The sequence below is a fragment of the Mustela lutreola genome, chromosome 3, assembly GCF_030435805.1.
Source record: "Mustela lutreola isolate mMusLut2 chromosome 3, mMusLut2.pri, whole genome shotgun sequence".
Classification (NCBI taxonomy): domain Eukaryota; kingdom Metazoa; phylum Chordata; class Mammalia; order Carnivora; family Mustelidae; genus Mustela; species Mustela lutreola.
The window spans coordinates 18,212,958-18,235,395 of NC_081292.1; the positions used below are offsets into that span (position 1 = coordinate 18,212,958).

The 22,438-nt window shown below is 44.9% G+C and overlaps 1 protein-coding gene across 2 annotated transcripts in view; it reads left to right on the forward strand.

The window, feature by feature from the left end:
- The first annotated feature begins 1,775 nt into the window (after positions 1–1,775).
- Positions 1,776–22,438, forward strand: part of HAS2 (hyaluronan synthase 2) — a 32,028-nt gene continuing 11,365 nt past the window's right edge. The window contains exons 1-2 of one of the 2 annotated variants that reach the window (XM_059165707.1): positions 1,776–2,423; positions 16,325–16,951. In XM_059165707.1, coding sequence (XP_059021690.1) covers positions 16,325–16,951 — 627 coding nt within the window. In that variant the 5' untranslated portion in view covers positions 1,776–2,423. Of the gene's footprint in view, positions 2,424–15,127; positions 15,258–16,324; positions 16,952–22,438 lie in introns of those variants that run through there. The other variant, XM_059165708.1, reaches the window with a different exon arrangement.

Here is a 22,438-nt window from a genome sequence, read left to right on the forward strand (position 1 = left end):
ACCATGGAAATTCAGAGCCAAGGTTAAGTGTTCCTGTGGGGTCCCACAGCTAGACACCTGACACCCACGATTTTCACCTTACCCCTAAATAAGGTTAATCTATAGTATATGTAAGAGTGCATAAGTTAGATAATATATTTTAAATTACAACTTAGCATTTAAAAGCTATCATCCAACTAAAATTCAAGAAAAAGGAGTCTAAGTGGGATGAAATTGAGCTCTTGAAACTTAAGCCAGTTCCTCAAGAGCTGAATCACACCTAAGGCAGTGTTCAAACAAAGGCTGAAGCCTTGAGGGTGTGTAGGGGAAAATTAGTAAGTGGGTTTCCCCAGAGCGGTGTGAAGTCATCAGGCCAGGGTAATGCTTCCCAGAGGTGTAACCTCGTGGGAGGTGGGGGGTGGGGAGGTGTTAGCGGAAATGCGTGGTACTTTGCAGGTCTGCCCCTGGGGACTGGGTTGGCTGCCTACCTGGTATTGCCATAAAATTCTTGACCTCCAAGCACATCCCCTACCACCACACCTTGCGCGACTCCTTGAAAAGCAACGTTTCAAATTTCACTCGACTTTTGTTTTGACTTGTTCATTACTATCCAAAATATGTGATAAGGAGCAAAACCCCACTTTTCAAGGCCTAGCCGAGTTCCAAAGAAGTCCACACTTCAGAGAAACCTTGGAAGAGAAGGAAAAAAAAAAAAAAAAGAAAAAAGAAAGAAAGAAAAAAGAAATCTCTTGTTCCCCTGTAATAATTCCAGCGGAGCCTTCAATGGCCAAAGCGGTGCATCTGTAAAATCACTCCCATTTTTTCCTAAACAGTGCCACCTACTGTCCATTTTAAGTCATCAGGAGCCGTGTTGGCGAGGACCAAACAAATAAAGGGGAGATTAACCGGGAAAAGTAACTCTTCCCAGCTTTAGGGCATTGGAAAAAAAAAAAAAAAAAAAAAAAAAGATTGAGAAACGAGCGCCTGGGAGCAAATGGAAGCATTCTGACTCGTCAGCTTCTTAGAAGACTCGCAAGAAGCAAAAGCCATTCATTCAAGCCATTCTCTTGGAAATGGCTTTTTTTTCTCATGGCGCTGCCTCCGAGTTCTCCAGAGCACGGTTTTTATTTTATGCGTTGTTTATAATGCGTGCTGCTTGCGTATTTTTACATGAGGGGTTCAAGTTAGGGGAAAAAAATATATATGATCATGTTTTCACTTTTTCCGTTACCCAATACGGAAACGTCTGTGTAAGGAAGCTCTGACACTTGACATCTGCTCAGAAACTTTTGAGGTCCTGGGAAGAAAGGGTTAACATGCAGTAGACTTGTAGCTGATTTTACTTCATTTAGCGTCGCAGGCGGCTTTCGAATTTCCAGGTGTGTGTATACACACGCACTCACACGCACACACACACCTCCCAGATATCCCTCCCCTTGGCTGTTCCTTAGCCTAAGGGCACCATTTGGCCTTAAAGTGAATTAGCGGAACAGTGTGGGGAGTTATTTCGCGAAGAGGGAATCCTTGTAACTCACGCTGGAGTTCACGGATGTCTGCAAAGCGCGACCTCCCAGCTCCGCCGCTGGAGGGAAGGAAGGAATCAGGTGGTGACCAGCATCTGTGCAGTGAATTTCTCTGCACACGTTAGCAATCAAGTTAATTGAATTCATTGGAGTTTAGAACCGGCCTCTAGCTCAGAGAGGGCTTTGAATGGCCCATTTCTCGTTCTTCCTCTCCCCCTCCCCGCCTCCCGCCCGCCCGCCCGCCCGCGCTCCCAGTTCCCTCCCCTCCGGGTTCCCCAGTCCGCACCTCCCTTCTCCACTCCCCTCACCCCCCACTCCCTCCTCCGCCCTATTAAAACACCCACCAGCTCGCTTGTTAAGACCCCCTTAAGTTGGAGGAGGCAGAAAGGCAACAACAGCGAGGAAGGAGAAGTCAAGACGTCTGGAAAGAATTACCCAGTCCTGGCTTCCAGCAGCCCATTGAACCAGGGACTTGAACCAGCCCCAGCCAAAGACTTTCTCCTGATTCTGCGCTTCCTGGGTTCTTCGGAGTCTTCACCGGGCTTTTCTTGACCCGAATAAGAAAAGAGACTATCCGATATCAGGGGAGGGGGAACTGGAGCAAAAAATAAAATAAAATAAAAAAAAAAGTTAATTTATTTTTAAAGCACAAATTTTTCTTTTTAAGAATTAGACTGAAGTGCAACGGAGATAGTAAACAGAATAGTAGTGATATTTCCTTTTTAAAAGTGGGGGAGAAGCAAACATTTAAGACTCCCCAATCCTTTTTAAATGTTGTTTTTAAATTTTTTATTTTTTTTGGCTGGTCGTCTCAAATTCATCTGATCTCTTATTACCTCAATTTTGGAAACTGCCCGCCACCAACCCTCCGGGACCACACAGACAGGCTGAGGACAACTTTATGACCAAGAGCTGAACAAGGTACGTTACCCTGGCGCGATATGGTGAACCAGGAGGGCGCCCCCGACTAGGCCAGGGAGAGGGAAGAAATTATCCACGAAGTGTTAAAAAATGGTAAAGCTGGTTTTCGACAGATAAGTTTGAGGTCGGCCAATTTCCAACAGACTGAAAACCAGGGGCTACTTCAGATCAGTGTCAGGCCTGGCAATAGATCCCTGCCCTTTCTCATCCCTGCGGCGCTCGCCAGAAATCCGCTGCCTTTCTGGGAACACAGGTAACCTCTCTGCCTGGGAAGACTGCGTGTCCCGGGATGTACTTTTCCACTCCTCCTCTTGCGGAGCCGCAGAGGGGCTCCCAAGTTGGGAAACAGGGATTTCCACTGTGCAAGGAAAATGCATTCCGCACAGCACCCCCACTCCCCCCCACCCTTTGCCCCTATCCTTTCTACCCCCCCCCCCCCGCAATGTACCTGGGGAGGAAAACCCTGCAACAGCCCAGAGCCTTTTACTTTCAAGTGGGAAACCCGCTTCTTACTTGGAAAGCAAAGGGTTAAAGCGATCCGGGCTCCCAGCTCCGGAGAGCCGGGACCCCCGAGAAGGAGGGTCCTTTGCCACCTCCTCGCGGCTACCGGCCTCGCTCGGCCACTCCCACTTTCCCGGGCTTCCCTTCCTTTGCTCTCCTCCGACCCCAGAAAAGTGTCAGGCTGGGTCTGCCCCGGCTCTGCTCGGCTCCGGAAGCCTGACTCGGGGCCGGGGGTCCCCGACGCGGGCGGTGGCACTCAGGGTCCCCAAAGGGAGGAGGGCGCGCGTCCCTCTCCCCGCCGCCCGGGGGCAGGGCGTGCGTGGGGACCGGGCGCTGCTGCGCAGGCAGCTGCAACGTCCCGGGAGCCAACTCCGACGTGGCACCGAGCACGCTGGCGCTTCTTTCCGCAGCTGCAGCGCGGGGCCGGGAGGGTGGGGGGCCTGGGGGTGCCGTCCCTAGCGCCCGGCCGGGAGGTGGGACCCCGGGGGCCCGCGGGAGCCGGGGTGAAGTGGGAGGCGAGCCAGAGGTTGGGTCGGGATGGATAATCAACACCTTGGGCGGAATTCGTCACGCCGGTTCCCGCCCAGCGTGAGCGAGGGCTCCGAAGTGGGTCCCTGCGAGCGGGAGGGCGGGTCTGAAAGGAGGGTCTGTGTGCGGGCGGGATGGGCTGGCGACAGAGCCTCTTCCCTCCGGCCAGGGAGACTCAGCGGAGGGGAAGCGGCGCTGAAAGAATAATTAAGGCTGGAAAGAGGGGCTGGGAGCGGAGAGGCGGTGCCTGGGGAGGAGGGTTTACGAGACCCGGGTCCTGTTACACCGGCTTAGGTGCCCGCGCCTCTCCCTGCATCCCCCCCAACCCCCCACCCGCCCTCGCGGTGTACTTGGACTCAGCGGCCCTGCGCGCCTCCGGGCGCGCGAGCAGCTACAACCGTGCGCCCCGAAGGTGCGTGTCGGAGTCCTGGCGGCTCCACCCTGGCCGCGTCCCCCCGCCTGGGGACCGTTGCAGCCGGGTGTCTCCCGAGCAGCTGCCCAGAACGCCTGCACTCCAACCCACGTGGCTGGCCTGGGATTGCCTTTGACGTCACACCCTGGGGGGAGGTGTGACGCAATAGATCGGGGAGCTCTGATTGGCTACAAAGGGCTTCCCCGACCTGGCAGCCTGAGTATATATAGACTCTCAGCTCAGGGTTAGGAGTGGAGAGAAGGGTATTGGTAGTTGGATTTTGCTGGGGAAGTGAGGGTGATGATTAAGAGGGGGGTAGGTTTCACTGCCTTTTGTAGATTTCAAGCATTTCTCCTCGCAGATTTTTTCATTGCAGTGAAGGAGTAGGATCATGTATTTTGGGAAAGCGTTAAACGGGATTATGATTTTTTAGAAAGGCAATTTTTTAAAAGGTCAGCACGTATTCAGACACATTCAGTGATGAAAGGCTTAAAAACTAAAAGGTGTATTTATATAGATTTGGTTAGGACAAATATTTATGCCTGTTAAACTGTTGTAGATACGGTTTTAAGTTTTGAGACTAGGATTGAAAGGAATACTTAAGTTCTAAACATTTTCTTTTCATTCCAGTGTGTGCAAATTGACTCATTCATTATATTTTCGCTGCGTTTTTCTAGATGATAGATAAGATTACTCAAACTACTGAGGTACTGCCTTTTTATGTTTACTTTTATTTTATTATTTACTATTGATTGATTGGTACTGCATTTGTAATACCCATCATGTTCATTGCAGGTTTTTTCACTCCTTGGCTATTTTACATTTTCAATAAAAGGTTAACTCTTTAAAGTTGCCTGTAATAGTATTTATATTATGTCATGTGTAAGTTTGCAGTTTTGGAACTAGTATTCAGAATTCTAGGTCAATACATTTTTCAATGATAGCATTGGAATTAGAATATCAACACTCCTACTCACTTTTTCTTACGTATTTCCTGAGGTGGGAGAGTGGGAAAATGTAGATATATGGGCCAATGTATTACCTGGTATTATACCTAGAGCTAAATCTTTACCAGAGAAAGATCTGCATCTTTGATAAATTAAGGTCTTAAGTTGGTGATTAGTCGCAAATTTGAATGTCACTCTCCAAAGCAAAGGAAGTAGCTGCCATCCTAGAACACAGGAATTGAGCAACAAATAAATAAGAAACTTCCTAGAAAGTAAGTCAGATTGAAACTAACTGTTCTTGTTAGGTTTATAGAAGAGCCTCATAGTTTTGAATTTCGTAAACACTTTTATACATGGTTTCTGTACCAGCTTTCTTTTAAAACTTTAAAAAAAAATTTTTTTTTTTTTTAAAGCTCTCACGTGGGCGCCTGGGTGGCTCAGTGGGTTAAGCCGCTGCCTTCGGCTCAGGTCATGATCTCAGGGTCCTGGGATCGAGTCCCGCATCGGGCTCTCTGCTCAGCAGGGAGCCTGCTTCCTCCTCTTTCTCTCTCTACCTGCCTCTCTGCCTACTTGTGATCTCTGTCAAATAAATAAATAAAATCTTTAAAAAAAAATAAAAATAAAAAAATAAAGATCTCACGTAAAGTGAGTTCGCGAGCATGAGCTGGGGTGGGGGAGGGGTAGAGGGACAGAGAAACAGACTCCCCTCTGAGCCGAGAGCCTCAAGTGGGAATCAGTCCCAGGACCCTAAGATCATGACCTGAGCCGAAGGCAGACATTTAACCAACTGAGCTACGAAGGTGCCCCTAAGACAATTTTTTTTCTTAAAATTTTAGGCACAGACTGCTCATGGATTTATTAATTATCTATTATTAGAACTGTGGGGAAAGCCCTTATGGGTCACTTGGCCCCTTTGGCCAAGTTATATTACAGTGTTACATTTTTTTTAATTGAAGTGTGGTTCACACACAACGTTACATTAGTCTCAGGTGTGTAACACAGTGATGGAACAAGTTTGTTCTTCTCGCTATGCTCTCCACCGGTGTAACTACCCAACCCCCCATCATCGGACAGTATTACAGTACCATGGACCGTTTTCCCTATGCTGTGCCTTTTACCGCTTGACTTCTTTACACAGTTACATTTTTTTCAATCTAAGAACAAGTGGTTTGTTGAATTATTAGCTTCTCAGCTTTTGCGTAATGTGGGATTGCTGAGTTAATGTAATTGGAGAACAGAACATAAACTCCACTGTCCCTTTCTGGCTTCTGTTTTTTTTTTAATTCAAATTCACTCTGGTTGTGTCCCACTAAGAGGATGCAAGGACCAAGCCAGTGGCAGGTGTGACAGCTGAATGGGGAGACAGCTCCCTGCAGAAAAGTCATTTCCTCCCTAACTTGGTTTTAATCCTTTCCTCTCTAGCAGTGATCTGCATAGAATAAGTATCATCCCGGTGCATAGACATTAAATTATTCAAGTATATTTTGAATGTCATCAGTGTATACAGATGTATAGAGTTTCTGTGTGTGTGTGTGTGTGTGTGTGTGTATAGCCTTGTCTACAATCTGTCTTTCCAAGTTACTCCCAAGGTGGGACTTGAACTCATGACCCGGAGATCAAGAGTTGCATGCTTTGTTGGCAGAGCCAGCCGGGTGCCCCTCACAATCTAGGAAGATGTTACTGATACAGGACTCAACATTAAATATAATGCGGTTACTTTTTTTTTTTTTTTTTTAAGATTTATTTATTCAGGGGAGAGAGTGAGCACGAGTGAGCAGGGGAGGGGCAGAGGGTGCGGAGAAGCAGGCTTCCCACCGAGTAAGGAGCCAGATGTCAGCTCAATCCCAGGACCCCGGGATCATGACCTGACCTGAAGGCAGACAGACAACTTAACTGACTGAGCCACCCAGGTGCCCATCTTAAATATATATATATATATATATATATTTTTTTTTTTAAAGATATTATTTATTCATTTGACAGACAGAGATCACAAGTAGGCAGAGAAGCAAGTAGAGAGAGAGGAAGGGAAGCAGGCTCCCTGCTGAGCAGAGAGCCTGATTTGGGGCTCGATCCCAGGACCCTGGGACCATGACCTGAGCTGAAGGCAGAGGCTCTAAACCACTGAGCCGCCCGGGTGCCCCTTAAGTATATATTTTTTAACTTAAATAACAAAATAGAAAAGACTGCCTCTTTTTTTTTTTTTTTTTTTTTTTAAGATTTTATTTATTTATCAGAGAGAGAGAGGGGGAGAGAGAGAGAGCACAGGCAGACAGAATGGCAGGCAGAGGCAGAGGGAGAAGCAGGCTCCCTGCTGAGCAAGGAGCCTGACGTGGGACTCGATCCCAGGACGCTGGGATCATGACCTGAGCCGAAGGCAGCTGCTTAACCAACTGAGCCACCCAGGTGTCCCGAAAAGACTGCCTCTTAACTGCATAATTTTTACTGGAAAGTTCTAAAAAACAAATAAGATGCAGTTTGCATTTTAATGGAATTTGTCAGACAAAAAATATACTCAGAGAAGTCTTCATAAATAACCGTAGTGTAAGGCAAAATATAATGGGGCCCATAAAAAAGTAAAATAATAACTGCTATTGGGCACCTGGGTGGCTCAGTGGGTTGAGCCGCTGCCTTCGGCTCAGGTCATGATCTCAGGGTCTTGGGATCGAGTCCCGCATCGGGCTCTCTGCTCAGCAGGGAGCCTGCTTCCCTTCCTCTCTCTCTACCTGCCTCTCCGTCTGCTTGTGATTTCTCTCTGTCAAATAAATAAATAAAATCTTTAAAAAAAATAATAACTGCTATTTATCACATCTAATATGTATCAGGCACTGAATTAGATACTTTATATACATTATGTCTAATCCCAACCCCCCATAAAGAAGATTCTGTAATTAAAGGAACCTTGCCTAAGAATGATGAAGCAACTCAGTCAAAGTCACAGTGTTTAGAGAGGAGTGTGAATGTCATTGAACCCACTAATTCTTGGGTTCCTGGGTGGCTCAGTTGGCTAAGCGGCTGCCTTCGGCTCAGGTCATGAACCCAGAGTTCGGGTATCAAGTCCTGCATTGGGCTCCCAGCTCCATGGGGAATCTGCTTCTCCCTCTGACCTTCTTCCCTCTCATGCACTTTCTCACACTCTTCTCAAGTAAATAAAATCTTTAAACAAAAAAAAAAATCCAATAATTCTTGAATATAAGGCCCCCTGAACTGGTCTATGCTGCAGCTGGACTAGTCGAATTTTATGGGGGCCAGCGTTGAGGAGAAGCCACATCTGAGAGAGATGAGAAAAGATTTCTCTAGGATTCTTGGCATTTCTGGTGCCTGTGGCTGCTTGGGGCTCTGACCCGTGAAGATTGTGCCCAAGAGCCAATGGAGGAGGAACACAGAGAAGGAAGATTTCATGCCAAGTCTTTCTGCAAACTTTCCCCTTTGCCATGTTGAATTTCAGGATGAAGTTTATGATGGTGAAATTCAGGAACCAATAGGGCAGTTGGGAGAACGAGCATCCTGGGAGTGATCTATCAGTACTGATGGTACCAACAGAGAGAAATCTGAAACCCGGAGCTCTGGATCCAGACACAGATGGAGTGTCAAGGCCTTGGAGAGGCCCATTGCCTAACCTTACAAGCGTGGCTCCAGGGTCTCTGCTAGGATCAGTGCAGTGGGACTGGAGAGACAAAGGCCAACTTCAAAGCCAGAGAGGGAGAGGAGGTCAGAAGGGGACAAGATGAGGATCATGTGCTCTAATATGTCCCAGAGGGGAATGTGCTGTAATATGAAGTCTGTTGAGAGGCTCTATTTGGGCACTTTTTCCTTGGATTTCTGGTTGAGGACAGTGGCCGAGGCAGTACAGGAGGGATGCGGATGGATGCAAACAAATCATTGAAGATTTCTTAGACTTTAACCCAGTGATTGCCAAACTTTGTTGCAATAAGAATCACTTAAGGAGATTTGAAAATTACTGATGCCCTTTCAGCACTCCATACCAATGAACACAGGTTGTTGTGGAAGGCGCACATGGGTAGATTTTACAGACCCCCCAAGTAATGTGGATGTACAGGAAAATTTGGGAACCCCTGCTTTTTCTCTGCTCACCATGCCTTCCTAACCCACCCTTAGCAAGCAAATGGCTAAAAGCAGAGTATGTCTTACATGACAAAGAAGCAGGTTTCCACGCTCCTTGCTAGGATCTCCCACCCAAGTTAATATTCTTTTTTTTAAAAATTAAATTTATTTATTTTTAGCATAACAGTATTCATTATTTTTTCACCACAATTCTAATTGTTCTACCTATGACTGCAGGCCTGGCCGCCCCCACCCCCTGCAATACAACAAGTTAAGTGTTAAGAAAACCTGTGTTCCAGAGCCAGTTCAGCTGTTTATGAGATGTGATTTTGAGCAGTGCATTTGCTAAAGAAATATTTTTTTTTTAAGATTTTATTTATTTATTCAACAGACAGAGATCACAGGTAGGCAGAGAGCGAAAGACCTGATGCGGGGCTCGATCCCAGGAGTCTGGGATCATGACCTGAGCCAAAGGCAGAGGCTTTAACCCTCTGAGCCACCCAGGCGCCCCCGCTAAAGAAATATTCCTTACGGATCTCCTTTTGGGCTCTATAGGTGTAGATACTGGCTACAAATTAAAAAGACAGCAATCTAGTCTTCCGTGGGTTTTGGAATATGATGAGAAAGAGGGGCAGGTGTACTTTACGATTTAAGTTACTCTTTCTTTACATTAGGACATTAAAGCTATTAGTATCTCACAGAAGCTGGGATGGATGGATATATATATATATATATATCTCCATATACATGTATATCCATATATATATATATATATCCATATACATGTATATATAGATATAGATATATATTCCTTGCCTGCTTACAGCAAGCCCACAAAAAGTTCCATTAGGCACAGGGAGTAGACCGATACCAAAAGGAATTTACTCTCTGTACTCCTCCCAGGTGAAGAGCACGTCCCCTTTGCAACATACGTTCATCCACCTAGACACTCTGCTGTGGGCAGTTGTGATAGGAAAATAAAGTTTCAACCCTGTCCCCAGAATTTGAAGTTCAGGGGTATTGATTGTCTAAGGACACATGGCTCATTCACAGGAACCCTCAGGTGATCAGAGAGCTAATACGAGGCAGAACTTGGGCTTCAGTCCATTTCTTCCCAGTCCAGCTGCGCTCACTATGCCATGCTTATCCTTTATTAACTAACAGTGGATCAGAGGGAAGGAGAGTCAGGCTGATGGGGTAGTTAGCGGAAGGACAACAAGTGGCAGAGGGCTAACCTCGCTGAGCTCTGTTGGTCATTTTTTTTTTTTAATGTGCTTAAATGTGTTCTCTTATTAATTTAAAAATCTGTGAAGTCAACATGATTATTTCCTTTTTATCTTACATGGAGGAACTTACGATGTCAGGTATTACGTAACTGGTTCAGTGTGTACCCTGCCATTAAAAGGAAGAGCCCTGAATCTGGCCCAGTTCAGTCTGGTTCCAGAGATGTGTAGGCATGTGTGCAACACACAAGTACACACACACACACACACACACACACACACATCATTAGAACCAAACTCAAAACGGTATATGGATCAACGGATAGTAAGGAGTGTAAGAGTACCAGTATGCCCCGTGCCCCAGACTTGACCCCTGAATTCGTAAGTTCTTCAGACTGTAACTCGCAATTTCTGGAAATGCTTTCAGAAGGCCATTTGCCCTTTTCTAACTTTATTATCATAAGGGCTTCTACAGCTGGTCTGGTACTCCTTAAAACCATTACATTTAGATAGCTGGGCAAAAAAAATCATTCAAAAGTAAAGAAAAAAAATCCTGCCGGATGAGGGGTACCCTTAAGGGTTCAGCATATACCCATCGCCCCTGCAGCAAAGATAGGAAAGGAACCTGTTCTTATTCTGCATTGACCGTCTGACTCCAAAAGGACTTACTCATTTACTCAGCATGCCTACTACGTGGCGGACCCTGTTTTGAGTACAAGAACACACAGTTGACAGATCATCAAGGCTCTGTGGCCAGAGTGTACACAGGGCTCGTTAGAAAATCAGGTAGAATCTGGGGAGTGGAACAGGGAGTGAAGAGAGAGAGGAATCATTTTAGAAGGGAGTGGTAAGCTCAGACCTCTGGGAAGAGGAATCCCTTGGCGTTTATCTCTGTAGCCTTTCCCAGAGGCTGACGAATCATTGAACTCACTTCCTCTTCTCCCGCATCCCCCACATAAGGACCCCTTTGTGAAGCTATGGGAACACAGTTCTTGCCATGGCGCTAGTGCTGTGGGAGCAGCTGTCATTCTAGCTCATCCCATGTTACTTTCTGGTTAATAACAGGTTAAGGGGGAGAAAGGTTCTGATACCCAATGACATGTGGAGTCCAGCTCGGGGTATGTGAGCTAACAGCAAAGCTGCTCTCTGCTCTACAGATGGAACAGTGAATGGAGGAGTGCCTTTCTCATGGGAAAGCAGGATTTGGGCTGCTTGCTTTGGGATAACGAATTTCTATGTCACTTTTGGCTGCATCCACATAGAAGAGTATAGGAGCCCTGAAATCCTCCTGGAGTATTGGTTGATCGTGTATATGCACCTGTCAGTTCCCCATTTTCCATAACAGCAGGAAAAGAGTTTTTGAGGTTCATCGCTAAAATTTCTTTTCACAGCATGTTATATTAGCCAGAGACAAAGGGATGGTGCCTGTTGCATCATGAGGAGTCAAATCTATGCAGCAAATATTGATGGAGAACTCTTGAATCTGGCATTACGCTACCCTGCGGATCCTATCCCTGGTTTTGGGACTGTGGACAAGTTACTTCTGTACTGGAGAGTCCTGGGTTTCCTCGTCCTTTGTAGATGTTATTTGTAACATGAGATTGAGAATACATTTACCATTTAAAGCTGTTAAGATGAAATAGGATCGGGACGCCTGCGTGGCTCAGTTGGTTGAGTGACTGCCTTCGGCTCAGGTCATGGTCCCGGCGTCCTGGGATCGAGTCCCACATCGGGCTCCTTGCTCGGCAGGGAGCCTGCTTCTCCCTCTGCCTCTGCTGCCACTCTGCCTGCCTGTGCTCGCTCGCTCTCTCTGGCAAATAAATAAATAAAATCTTAAAAAAAATAAAAAAGAAAGAGTAAATAGGATTATGCTACTCAACAAAACAGATAAGACTTGCCCTGGTGCCTGCAAAGAGTGAATGGGGAATGTTAACTGGTAGAAAAATGATGCCAGTGACAATATTGATGGGTCAAGTTACAACCATTCACTCAGCAAATATTTACTAAATACCACCTATAAGCCAGACAGTGTTTTATGGCCTTGGGGTACATTAGTGAAAATAGATTAAAAAAAATCTGTCAACTTTGCGGAACTTACCTTATGGTACATCAAGATAATTCGTTAACACTTGGCTTAGCTTAGAATTTACTGTGAAGACTAGTACTCAGTGAATTAACTGGTATCAGGTCTAATAGCAGCCTAAAAATCAATTAAAGTTTGATTTGAGCAAAAAAAAAATAATAATAATAATAATTTAAGTTTTATGCTTTAAATGCTTACAGAAGGTGATTTCTAAGTCCTTTTTCCATGTAGCAATAAACTCTTACGATCCAGGATGGAACTAACCATATTTTCCGATTTAACAATAAAGCCATATGTCTGACAAGGAGACTTTGCTTATGAAACAGAGTATATGAATTGAGGATTGTCTCAGACTCAGTAAGTCTCACACATATGGTGCCCATATCTATGAAATTGCCCTGGGGGGCGGCGGGGTGGGGGGGTTATAAAGCAACACACACTGTGTGTCCCTCCTGGAGATCAATGCATCTCAGTAAAGCTGGCTCTGAAATGTGCCTTGTGCCCTCTGGCCCGGACCGACATGCTGCATGTGTCATAACGGGCAGCAGTACAATATGTTGCAGAAATAGAAAGGTTCGATTTTTAACTGTGTTGCTGCAGTTTACTAGCAACTTTTCCCAGGCTTCAAAGGGACCTTCTGGAGACTCCTCTGATGTAAGAGGGTGTTCCCACTTCAGCTGTGGCCAGCAGATGCTCTGCAAACGCTCTTTGTCCGCGTGTGCTGATAAAAGCAAGGAAACTGTGAATAATGGGAAAGAATGGCAGGCAGTTCTTTTGCTGGCTCTGGCGATGTTAAACACAAGCGAAACACACACTTCAGCTTCTCCCTGGCAGAGTGTTGTAGTCCCCTTAAAATTCTTCACTCTTGTGAGAATGACTCACATCTTGGAGATGACAAGTTCCAAGTCTGGGGCTCCGTGCACCTTTAGCATTAGTTAAGGTGCCTGGTGGGAGTTTTCAGCATCCTGTCAGCTGTTTTAATTAACAAGGGATGCTGTGCTCTCTTGCCTTCCACTGGGAACTCACCGTTTCACCGCTCCCCAGCTCTGAGAATTTTCCGTTGTGTTCAGATTACCTTTATCAGCCTCTGATGTCCTGAGTTAAGTGCCGGAAGGGGAACAAGCATCTGTGTATGTTGTTTTAGCTTCCTAATTGTTAGCCAATACTTGAAACTGTCATGGTTTGGGTTTTTTAAAACCCTTTCATAAGGGTTGGTTTTGATTTGGCTTCTCACTGCAGCTCTGTGAAGGGGCCTTGACAAATACTATTATCTCCTCTTGACGAAAGAATATAATGTCCACAAGCTAGCATCCTGGCCCTCCAGGCTGCTTTGCATTACCTGGGTTTTATTAGTTAGAGTGAAGTGAACTCAAAATTCGTAGTGGGTAAGCAAAAAAACAAAACTCAGCAATTCATTCTTGCTAACAGAGCGTCCAAGGCAGGTCTTCCTGATTGGTGTCTCACTCCCTTTCATGTGGCTGTTCAAAAACCAAGATTCCTTGATCTTTGGGCTCTGCAAACCCCGGGAACCTTGTCAGTATGCGCATTGAGCCTGTGGAAGGAAAAGAGAGACGGCAGGAGATCCGCCCTCAAGTCCCTATGGGAAGTGACCCATGTCAGGGTTCCAAAAGCTGGAACACCAGAGCCAGCCACCCCAAGCCATCTTGTGCTTAGGAGGGGGAACACGGTTGATGGAGAAGTCATACAGTTTCCTCAAAGCACAATGTGTTTCCACTCAGGACCACCTCAGTGTGTAATGACAGGCACTGGACTATAAATGATGCCTCTTGGATCTGGGAGACGTGTTGGCCACACAACGGATAGCAACCAACATCATACCAGGTGCTGGGTGGGCATTCAATTTTAAGTCAACGTGGAGTGGGAAAACAGAGACTTTGAAGAGATCATTGCTTACCTTAAGTTTCCACTTAAAATAGATTTATTTTGCTTTCAAAAGCTGGTTGAATTCAAGAAAAAGGTCAAGTATTAATTATATATAGATATGACAAAAACCCCGAAGTCAGAGTGAATGATTGAAGATGGGGACGCCGTGTTTACAAACACCAGTGACATCTTTCATTATAGTTCATTATTGGAAGAGGAAGACATGAACTTCGGGGTGAGGGATTGTTATCATGGCTTATAGTAAGATAATATATATTTGGTTTTCATCTTATTCCTGGCACAGAGCTTCTAAAACCCTTGTGTTTTTTTTGTTTTTGTTTTGTTTTAAGATTTTATTTATTTATTTATTTGACAGAGAGAGAGAAGAGATCATAAGTAGGCAGGGAGAAGCAGGCTCCCTGCTGAGCAGATGCAGGGCTCGATCCCAGGACCCTGAGATCATGAACTGAGGCGAAGGCAGAGGCTTTAACCCACTGAGTCACCCAGGTGCCCCAAACCTTTGGTATTTTGAAGTGAGAAGATAGAGGTGTCTTTTATTATGTTAATGGGATGACTTTTAGACAGTCTAAGGGTGGGGACTCGCTGCCAGTGGAGCCAACCATTTGATTAGAGGATTGGAGCATCTAGTCCCACCCTCCAGGCCTCTGGGGAGTTTTTAAGGGCTGGAGATTGAGTTCAGTTGCCAATGGCCGGTGATTTAATCAAATACGCCTGTATAATGAAGCCTCCGTAGACACGCAGAAGAGGAGAATTAAGAGGGCTTCTGGGCTGGTGAACACAATGAGATTTGGGGGGAGTGGTGCTCTTGGAGAGGCATGGAAGCTCCGTGCCCTTCCTTCAGACCTTTTTTGCTGGCTGCTGCTCCTCGTAAAATAAACCAGGAATCTAGTGAATAAACTGGTTTCCTGAGTTCTCTGTGAGCCGCTCTGGCAAACTAAACAAACCCAAGGTGGGTGGGTCTTGGGAACCTCTTATTTAGAACTGGTAGATCAGAAGTACAGGTCACTCCCTGGGTTTGGGACTGGTTTCTGAAGTTGTGGAGATGCAGGCAGTCCTGTGGGGTCTGATGCTATTGGGGGGGATGGTGTCAGAATTGAATTAAATCATGGGACAACCACTGTTGCCCGGAGAATTGTTGGGTACGTGGGAAACCTTGCCATCACATGCCAGGTAACTCTTGTATGTTTAACTTTGTAGATATAAAAGGAAATTAAAAAAAAAAAATGTCCTCCTATACTTTGGTTGTTCAAAGTCTTATTAGGAGATAACATAAACTATAGAGAGGAATACACAACTGGCTACCATTAAAAGCTGAAATGTGTTTCAAGTCTAATATATTACAGCGTGTTGCTGTTTGTTCCTTAATTTATGAATGGTTTCTATAAACACTTACTGTGTGCTGACTGTGTTACAGTAAGATTTCTGATCCTCAGGATTTTTTGTGCTGGTGGTTGGAGGAAACAGACTTCTGATTAGAGGATTGGAGCATCTAATCCCACCCCCCAGGCCTCTGGGGAGTGCAAATCAGAATTACAGGGGCTTGAGAGATGTATCTGCCGGGTGCCCAGGCTTAAAGAACTTTCAATGTCAGCAGAGATTGGGAGTCTAAATTCCCTCATGTAACGGATTAAAAACCTGAGGCTCAGAGAGGTAAAGCTACTCAAGGTCACACACAGCTAATTGTTGGAAGAGTTAGTACTAGAATCCAGATCTCCAAACTTGGATGGCTGCATGGAGAGGGTGTGAGCTGAGGGATTTGCATTGGAGAGGAGATGAAATTTAGCAAAATCTCCAATGCATTTTTCACTGGTCAGTGTTGGGGGGTAGGGGGGACCTGTGGTATAGGAAGAAAGAATGCCTTGCTCTCTAGAACAATTAGGTTCTACACCTAGCTGTGGCCTCCTATGTAGAGTGTATCCTTAGGTAAGTGATCTAACATGCTAAAAAGAATACTTTGACATATTTTTTTTGACACGTTATGGTTTCCAGTAGCACCTTGCCACCATCACCTCCATTGATTCTTGAAACAGCCCTCTGGGGTCTACCAGAAGGGCATCTTTATCCCTATTTTGTAGATGAGAAAACTGAGGCGGTAGAAAGTCACACAGCTGATTAAGTGAGGAAAGTGAGCTTGGAGCTCTCGGGTGCTTCTAGCCCAATACTCCCCATGATGCCATGTTTACAACAAGTAGGGGACAAGAGTGGTTAACCAGCAGTATCATTTGATTTTCTTCCAGATGCATTGTGAGAGGTTTCTGTGTATCCTGAGAATAATTGGAACCACGCTGTTCGGAGTGTCTCTCCTCCTCGGAATCACCGCTGCTTATATCGTCGGCTACCAATTTATCCAAACAGATAATTACTATTTCTCTTTTGGACTGTACGGTGCCTTTTTAGCATCCCACCTCATCATCCAAAGCCTGTTTGCCTTTTTGGAGCACCGAAAAATGAAAAAATCCCTAGAAACACCCATTAAATTGAACAAAAGTGTTGCTCTTTGCATCGCCGCGTATCAAGAAGATCCAGACTATTTACGAAAATGCTTGCAGTCGGTGAAGAGGCTGACCTACCCGGGGATTAAAGTAGTCATGGTCATAGACGGGAACTCGGAAGACGACCTCTATATGATGGACATCTTTAGTGAAGTCATGGGCAGGGACAAATCAGCCACCTACATCTGGAAGAACAACTTCCACGAGAAAGGTCCTGGTGAGACGGAGGAGTCGCATAAAGAAAGCTCGCAGCATGTCACACAGTTGGTCCTGTCCAACAAAAGTATTTGCATCATGCAAAAATGGGGTGGAAAAAGAGAAGTCATGTACACGGCCTTCAGAGCGCTGGGACGCAGTGTGGATTATGTACAGGTGGGTTTCCGAATTCCTGCCAGGGCAAACATACATTTAAATAAAGCAGCTTTTGTATCTCTCCCGGCATGTGCTATATAGCCCATCCTTGTCTCTCTGAACACAGTACTTCTTTCAGTTCATTTGAAAACAGCCTGACTGTTGAAAGCACATTTTGAAAGAGAGGGGAAAAAAAAAAAATCTTGTGTAACTGTTAAGACTATCTACGAAAATGCTTAACTTACGCAGTGTTATGGGTTGGAAATCAAGATTATTTTGAACAGGAGACCCTTCCTTCCTACTCCCTCCCTCTCTCACCTTCTCTGCCCCCTCGGTTCTGCCAAGACAAATCCAACGTCATTTTCCACAGTCTTAAAATCTCCAGCCTGGTAAGAAAATAGTGTCTGCCGAGCAGAAGGGTCTTGAGAAAATCTGCAGGCTTGAGAGATGGCTATAAAAACGTTTTTCACAGAGACCGGGCAAAATGGGGGTAGTGAGAATGATTTTGATTGAAAAGGGTAAAGAATTCAAAACTGAGAGACAGAAAGGAAAGGAAAAAAGAGAAAAACAAACAGACAAAGAAAAAAAAAAAAACCTTCCCAGAGCAAAACCAAAGTAATGTTTATTTCACTCCCCAAACAGCATTACCTCACTCACTGCACTTGACCTTTGAAAGCATTTGTGATGGTGTTTGCTCTCATGAAAATGAGACAGGCTGTGTCTGTCATTAATTCCCTGACTGTTCGCCCTTGGGTTTCTCCCCTCTTGGTTCTCACTGTAGTTTTCTTTAGAATGTTGGTAGGGTCCCTGTGAATTTGCTCGTTGCAACTGTCTTGCAGATACTTTGTTAGGTTTTTGGCCATGATGATATGGAAAAGGGAGACCTATCTCTGACTTAAGAAAATCCGTTGGGACGCCCTTCTCATCCTCTAATAGGTGAAATTCTACTTTTCAGAAGAACTGTCATATACTTCAGGGGCCTTGATTCCACAAAGTCATGGGCAGTGGGATGACAGGTTCTGTGTCATGGGTTGGGAATGGACACTGCCTTCAGAATCTGTTGATGCTAGCTGGACGACCTCGACTGGGACCGACCACCTCCCCAAGCCTCAGTTTCCTGCATAGAATAAACCAATCTCATAAGGGGTTTGGGATTACCATGGGGGTAAATTTTGGTTAATAGCTGAAGAGTTTTGAGGTACCTTTTTTTTTTTCCCTTCAGTTCATACCAGTCTGCGTATTACCATCTTCTGGGGAGTTGATATAGTTTCATTCTCTAGTTTCTCCTAGTCTCCTAATTTCTGGAATGGTCACAGTTGAGGTACTTTTTAGTTAACTCGGGACATTTTTATGTATTTTCATAATGCAACGTCAGGCCCAGAGACGGGAGGCAATTATCCTTTTATTTAACTTATCTTAATAAATATTTTTTAAGGTTTTATTTATTTATTTGATAGAGAGAGAGAGAGAGAGCGCGCACCCACAAGTAGGGGGGGCAGCAGGCAGAGAGAGAGAGGGAGAAGGAGGGGGAGCCAGACATGGGACTCGATCCCAGGACCCTGGGAGCATGACCCGAGCTGAAGGCAGAAGCTTAACTGCCTTGAGCCAGCCAGGGTCCCTAAAATGACCCTTTTAAAGGAAGTGATGGGATGGCTGGGGAATTTATAGAGGGTTTGAAGACTGAAGCTCTGGGCCTAAAATGAAGAAGCATGTTTTGATATTTTGCCTTTAATTCTAGTTAAAACCATTGCTATGTTTGTCATTTCTAATCAAGATGTCATTGTGAGTTCTTTCTTTCTTTCTTTCTTTCTTTAAGCCTGTTCTTCCCAAATCCCTTCTCCCTTCATTCTTGTTTTGAATTTTGTTTGTATCCTTGACAACTTGACACTGTGCCTGACCAGGACAAACTGTGAAATGTTAGAGTAGGCTTCTTGCTAGAGCCCTAATCAGGTTCGAGAACTTTCCTTCCATCAGGCTGAGGCCTCCAGAGAGACTGACCCAAGCAGCAGCTGTTCCCTTGGACCCTGAATCCTGCTGGAATTCTCAGCCCGTTCTATGCTCTCAAACAAGGGTATTTGAAAACCTTCTGGCATTCGGAATCCAGGTGATTCCATGCTGTCATCCCTCATTCCATCCCTGGATATTTAATCGTGTGTGTCCTATAAAAATGGAAATGTCCTATGGTTCAAACCAGCACATTCTCACGATCCATTCTGAGTGACCCAGGGTCCCAGCGTTGCAAAGCCGAAGCAGAAAGACAAAGGAGAGGGGGTTAAAGGAGGTTGGCTACTAAGCATTTAAGTGACTGAATGGGAAGAGCAGGTGCTCACACACAAGAGAACACAGGGTTGGGGCAGCACACACAGGCTTGCTAATGTGGCTGAAGACACTGCTTAGCTGTGCAGACGCAGCCAAGGTGATTGGTCTCCTCTGGTTGCAGCTGGGTCTTGGGCACTGGTTAGCTCTCTTTCCACTTGACCTTGAGTAGTTGTCCCGCCTATTGCTCTCATGACCTATTATTTCATTCCTTCACCGCCCTCCCAGCACCTACCCAAACTTCCTCCTTAGCTATTAACACATAGCCCTGCCTCCTACAAGAGAAAATCAAAGGTACTGCTTCTCAATGCTGTCAAGGTCATCTTCTCTCTTCCTTGTTCACAGTCGCAAGGGTTCCCAGCTTCACCTCCTGTCTCAAGGTGAACCTTTCTGCATATGCGCCTGGGTACTCTGGAGCAGTTCCCTCTGATCTCCACCACTGCAAGGCTCTACTGCCTGTCCCTCCACCTGTCTCAGCTCTCCTGTCTGGTCGTCTCCGCTTAAAGCCTTTCAAATAATTAACACCAACCTAGAATACAGAGAGAGAAGCTTTAGCTGGGAGAAAGCCAGTGTAGTAGCAAATTCACCTAGGATGCTAGTGGCTGCTTTCTGAGATAAAGAATACAGGAAAACATAAATAATGAAGTGAGAAAAGAAGGAAATGAGAAATAAAAGAGGAGAATGGGGAAGATTTTCTGAATTTCGAATCAAAGTGTTTTCTGGAAAGAACTTTTTTTTTCTTCCAAAGAGAGACAGATCTGTCTCATATGGCTTAAGTAAGATAGGGCAAAGTCTGTCTTACTTTTGCAAAATAGTACTTCTATTAGCTTTTTAATTTAGTATAGTAACACATGGCGGTGTATTTAAAAATATGGAAAAGCACAATGAGCAAAGTTAAAATCCTCCGCAGCAAATACTTGACCTATAGATTCTCAAATTTGATACTTGACAGCATAGACCTTTCTTTTTTTTTTTTTTTTTAAGATTTTATTTATTTATTTGACAGAGAGAGATCACAAGTAGGCAGAGAGGCAGGCAGAGAGAGAGAGAGGAGGAAGCAGGCTCCCTGCTGAGCAGAGAGCCCGATGCGGGACTCGATCCCAGGACCCTGAGATCATGACCTGAGCCGAAGGCAGCAGCTTAACCCACTGAGCCACCCAGGCGCCCCCAGCATAGACCTTTCTAATTTTCCCTATTTTGAAATAGTTTTCAGATTATATTGTAGTTCCTTTTTATGTTGTTTGTTTATTACTTATTAACAATTTCAGAAGACTTTTTAGTTGTACTTTGATATCTAGATTATGTAATTTCTTTATTCTTATGTCTTTTTACCGAACATGGATTTTCCAACCTAAGTGGCCACTGGTAACCATGTGACCGAGGTGTAACTATCATCATCCCCTGATGTGTGTATTAGGGATTGTCCAGGCACAAAATAACATACTAAGCATAAACATTTTCTACTGGGGAAGATTAGAGGAGACAATTTTATGATTAATTAATTTTTTTTTTAAGATTTTATCTATTTATTTGACAGATCACAAGTAGGGAGAGAGACAGGCGGGGGTGGGGGGGGGGAAGCAGGCTCCCTGCTGAGCACAGAGCCCGATGTAGGGCTTGATCCCAGGACCCTGAGATCATGACCTGAGCCACCCAGGCGCCCTGATTAATTGCTCTTGACAGTATCCTAGGTATCCATGTTTCCTTTAGCAGGAAAAAAGTAAGACTGAATTATTCAAAATTGTAGAGCTGACCTTCATTATTCATGGAGTCTGTATTTGTAAATGACCCCACTCACTAAGATGTACTTGTAAGCCCCAAATCAGTACTTGCAGTGCCGTGGGGATCATTTGCAGACGTGGAGAACAGCATACAATTTGAGTCACCTGACGTGCATGTTCCCAACTGAGGTCAGAGAAGACTGTGCTCTCAACTGTCCTGTACATGGTACAGCACAGCGTAAACAAGGAGCTTCATAATCTGTTTCGTATCATGTTTCTCACATTGTTGTGCCTTCTGTGGGTGATACGGCTGTTTAAAGTGCTCCCCAAGTGTAGTGCTGAGTGCTGGCTAGTGGGACTGCCTCACGGAGGAGCTGGATTTGTTGGGGGGCTTCATTCAGAGGTCAGTAAAGTGCTGTTGGCCTTGAATTCAATGTTAATGACTCAAATTCACATTTTAAGATGTATTTAAACAGAAATGCAAATAAAACAGGATTCGGTATTGATCCATAGACAAAAATTTGCAGTCAGAGGCTCAGAGGAACTGAACCCCATATTTGTGCCAGAGGCAATTGTTTCAGTGTTCTCTAAGTGGTGTTCATGGAAACTTTGTAGGACATAACTGTCAAGGATTGTGAGAATCATCCGATGTCATATTGCCTTGGTTCTTGTTCTCTATGGGAAACCTAAGGAATTCAAATACTCCGAGGGCCAATGTTGAGAATGTTGTGTCTTCTTGTATTGTTCATACTAGGGGGTGAGATTAGAATATGTTGAAATAGGAATGGGAATGGGGCAATCTGAATTCTAGACCTGACTCTTGTTTTCTTGCTATGGTAGAACAAATGATCTTTGAGATACATCCTGAGCTCAGAGCTTTAACTCAGTATAGTTGGTTCTTCTTCTTTCTCTTCTTCATCTTCTTCTTTAAAGACTTTTTTTTATTTGACAGAGACAGAAAGATCACAAGTGGGCAGGCAGGGGTTGGGGAGGGGGGAAGCAGATAACCTGCTGTGCAGAGAGCCTGATGGGGGACTCAATCCAGGACCCTGAGATCATGACCTGAACTGAAGGCAGAGGCTTTAACCTACTGAGCCACCCAGGTGCCCCCTTCTTCTTCTTCTTTTTAAAAAATTTTCCAGGATAATTTTAATTCCTCTGACATTTTAATTTCTTTCTGGCAATACACCTAGACTTTGCATGAGTATAATCAAAAAACAAAGCCAAAAAATGGGGGGAGGGGGTTACCAGAATTTACTTTTCATTTAGCAGTTACTGTCCCGTTTTTCCACTTTCATTTTTATTTTGTCATTTTTATTGTATTCTCTTTTTTAAGATTTTATTTTTGAGTAATCCCTGTACCCAATATGGGGCTCAAATTCACAACCCTGAGATCAAGATTTGCACACTCGACTGGCTGAGCCAGTCAGCTTCCCCTCACTTTCATTTTTAATCTGCCCTTTGCCTCAAA